The 3,000-nt window shown below is 44.1% G+C and overlaps 1 protein-coding gene across 1 annotated transcript; it reads left to right on the top strand.

The window, feature by feature from the left end:
* The first annotated feature begins 319 nt into the window (after positions 1 to 319).
* On the top strand, positions 320 to 2,236 carry LOC121978169 (pectinesterase-like). Its single transcript, XM_042530546.1, has 2 exons — positions 320 to 1,187; positions 1,545 to 2,236. Exons 1-2 carry the CDS (start codon positions 320 to 322, stop codon positions 2,234 to 2,236), a joined length of 1,560 nt encoding a protein of 519 aa, XP_042386480.1.
* Positions 2,237 to 3,000: the final 764 nt, after the last annotated feature.

Genomic DNA, 3,000 nt, shown 5'->3' on the forward strand with positions numbered 1-3,000 from the left:
ATATCAATATATATTTTTTTTTATTGATTTACACTTATCCAATCAAATAATTATATATTGATCATGTTATTAATGAAATTGACCGATAAGCACAAATAAATTATACAAGGAATGAGATCGTCGAAATATAAATATATATGACAATTAATATAAATTTTGTAATGATTTACACTTATCCAATTTCATAATATATTGATCACAAACGAATTGAACCTGAACCTGAACCTGAACCTTATATAAACGAAGAGCATGCATGCAGCCGTACGTTTAATTACTTATTCTTCAATTCATCAAGAAAGTTTCTGCGAATTCTGCATCCATGGCGAATTTTTTGTTAGCTTTCCTCCTCCTCCTGCTGCTGCTACGGCTAGAACACTGCTACGGCGAGCCGATGGTGTCATATTGTTCCCGCACCCCCTACCCTGACGTGTGCAGCTCCATGGTCAATCGGTCCGACTCGGTCTTTGAGCAGTCGTCGTCGCTGACTTGGAATGAATTCCGTGATCTCCTCCACCGGGCCACCCTCGAGAGGGCCGTCCTCGCCCACCAGCGGGCCGGGGAGAGGAACCCGAACCAGTTCGACGAGCCGAGGAGACGGGCCTGGACTGACTGCGTCGAGCTGCTGGCTGATACGGTCGGCCTCGTGAACCGGTCGCTGGTTCGCCCGGGTCATGACGCACAGACGTGGCTCAGCGCCGCCATGACGAACCACCGCACGTGCCGCGATGGCTTCCTCGAGCTCGGTTTGACGGCGCCGGTGATAGACGACGGCGAGCTAACAGAGTCGATCAGTAACTTGCTCGCCGTTAACAACGCGATGCTGATTGCCGCCGGCGGGCAGCATAAACGGCGCCGCCGTTTGGGGTTATTGTTCCCGGAGTGGGTGGCGGCGGCCGACCAGAAGCTACTGGCGGCGTCGGACGTGAAATCGAATCTCGTGGTCGCGAAGGATGGCTCCGGCGACTACAAATCCATTGTCGAAGCCGTGGCGGCTGCGGCCAAGGCGAGGGGAGGAAGCACGGCGAGGTTCGTCATTCACGTGAAGGCCGGCGTCTACGAAGAGTACGTGGAGATTCCTAACTCGATGGAGAATTTAATGATGACCGGCGACGGGATAGATGCTACTGTGGTGACGGGGAACAGGAGCGTTAAAGACGGCTACCGCACCTTCCGATCGGCCACCTTCGGTTAGTTTTAAATAAATAATCAATTGATTTAATTTACTTGGTAAGAAATTAATTAATATGAGAATATATGTATATATATATAATGTTTACATCAACTAACTAACAGTTAGTTGTAGTTTTTTTACAAGCGATATAAAGTACTAGTTTAATTAATTGCAAAATTAAACAATCATACAAGAAATAGATTTTCCCTTTGTAAGCTTCTAATTAATCAATAATTTCTAAAACTATTTGATTTCATTTTACTCGATGTATCAATAATTTCTAGGACCTACGTATTATTGATCTATTTAATTAATATTTCTTCAAATTGGTTAGGATCCGTTTAATGTTTGTAATTCAATGTATATTGATCAGACGTATCAGGCAACGGATTCATCGCCCGCGACATGACGTTCGAAAACACGGCCGGGCCAGAAAAGGGGCAGGCGGTGGCGCTCCTATCCAAGTCCGACCACTCCGTCTTCTACAAATGCAGCTTCAAGGGTTACCAGGACACCCTGTACGTCCACTCCCAAAGACAGTTCTACCGAAACTGCGACGTCTACGGAACCATCGACTTCATCTTCGGCAACGCCGCTGTTGTCTTCCAGAACTGCAACCTCTACGTGAGGCGGCCTATGAACGGCCAAGCGAACGTTGTGACGGCTCAGAGCAGGAGCAGCTCGAACGAGGCCACCGGCATATCGATCCACAACTCCGTCGTGGCTGCAGCATCCGACCTCGCGCCGGTGCAGGGGTCGTTCAAGACGTACCTCGGCCGACCGTGGAGGGAGTATTCGAGGACGGTGGTGATGAAGACGAAGCTGGAGGACTTGATTGACCCGGCGGGGTGGTTGGAGTGGAACGGCAGCTCCCCGCCGAGCACGTTGTACTACGGGGAGTTCATGAACACTGGCACCGGCGCCGACACGAGTAGGAGGGTGAATTGGAGTGGTTATCACGTGATCAATAACTCGTCTGAAGCTGAAAAATTCACCGTCGGAAGCTTCTTGTCCGGCGACTCGTGGATACCATCCACCGACGTTCCTTACACGTCAGGCCTATAAATTAATTATACATTGTGCTATATAAATAAAGGGGTGAACTGGAATAAATTGTGTTTCTAGGTAAAAAATTAAAATTTTTTACTTTGTTCTATCTTCGAGTCATGAGTCATCGTATGTTTATCATTGCGCAATTCATTATTGCAAACCCTCCCTCTAATCACGTGGGTCCTATTTAAGTGAGTCGGTGAGTTAACTTAATTAAAAAATGTCCTTACAAAAAACACTTATTAAAATTGATTAATTTTAAAAATTTAATATCGCTTTTAATGGCACATTTTATAATTATAACTACACTTATTAGCACTTTAAATTTTATAATTTTTTATTCTAAATGATAGATGAATTATGATGATATATAAATATTAAATTCAGGTTATATATATATTTTAAATGAATTTAGCGGCATTATTTTTATAAATTATTATAATGGCATTTATTAATATCATTATATATCTTAAGTTAAGATGACATTTTAAAATAATCGCCATTGACCCCTTGTGTCACGCTGGGCACTGCTTGCATAGGAATCGTGTCCTGGGCAAAGATAGAGCAGCAGCTATATACGTTAGGTCCTGGGCAAAGATCGTATCTTGCAATGCGAGGAGAGGAATATTAGTCCATCCACCGTATGATCTTTCCTTGGGCCTACAATAGAACCTTAGGTTGATTAATTAATGGAGATCAGAAATAGAACAGTGAGTAGTTCATAGCTAATAAACGATTGTGTTGTTGCTCTTGGAATGAAAAGTACTTTGTGTAAGAGG

This window comes from Zingiber officinale, chromosome 4B (assembly GCF_018446385.1).
Source record: "Zingiber officinale cultivar Zhangliang chromosome 4B, Zo_v1.1, whole genome shotgun sequence".
Lineage (NCBI taxonomy): Eukaryota > Viridiplantae > Streptophyta > Magnoliopsida > Zingiberales > Zingiberaceae > Zingiber > Zingiber officinale.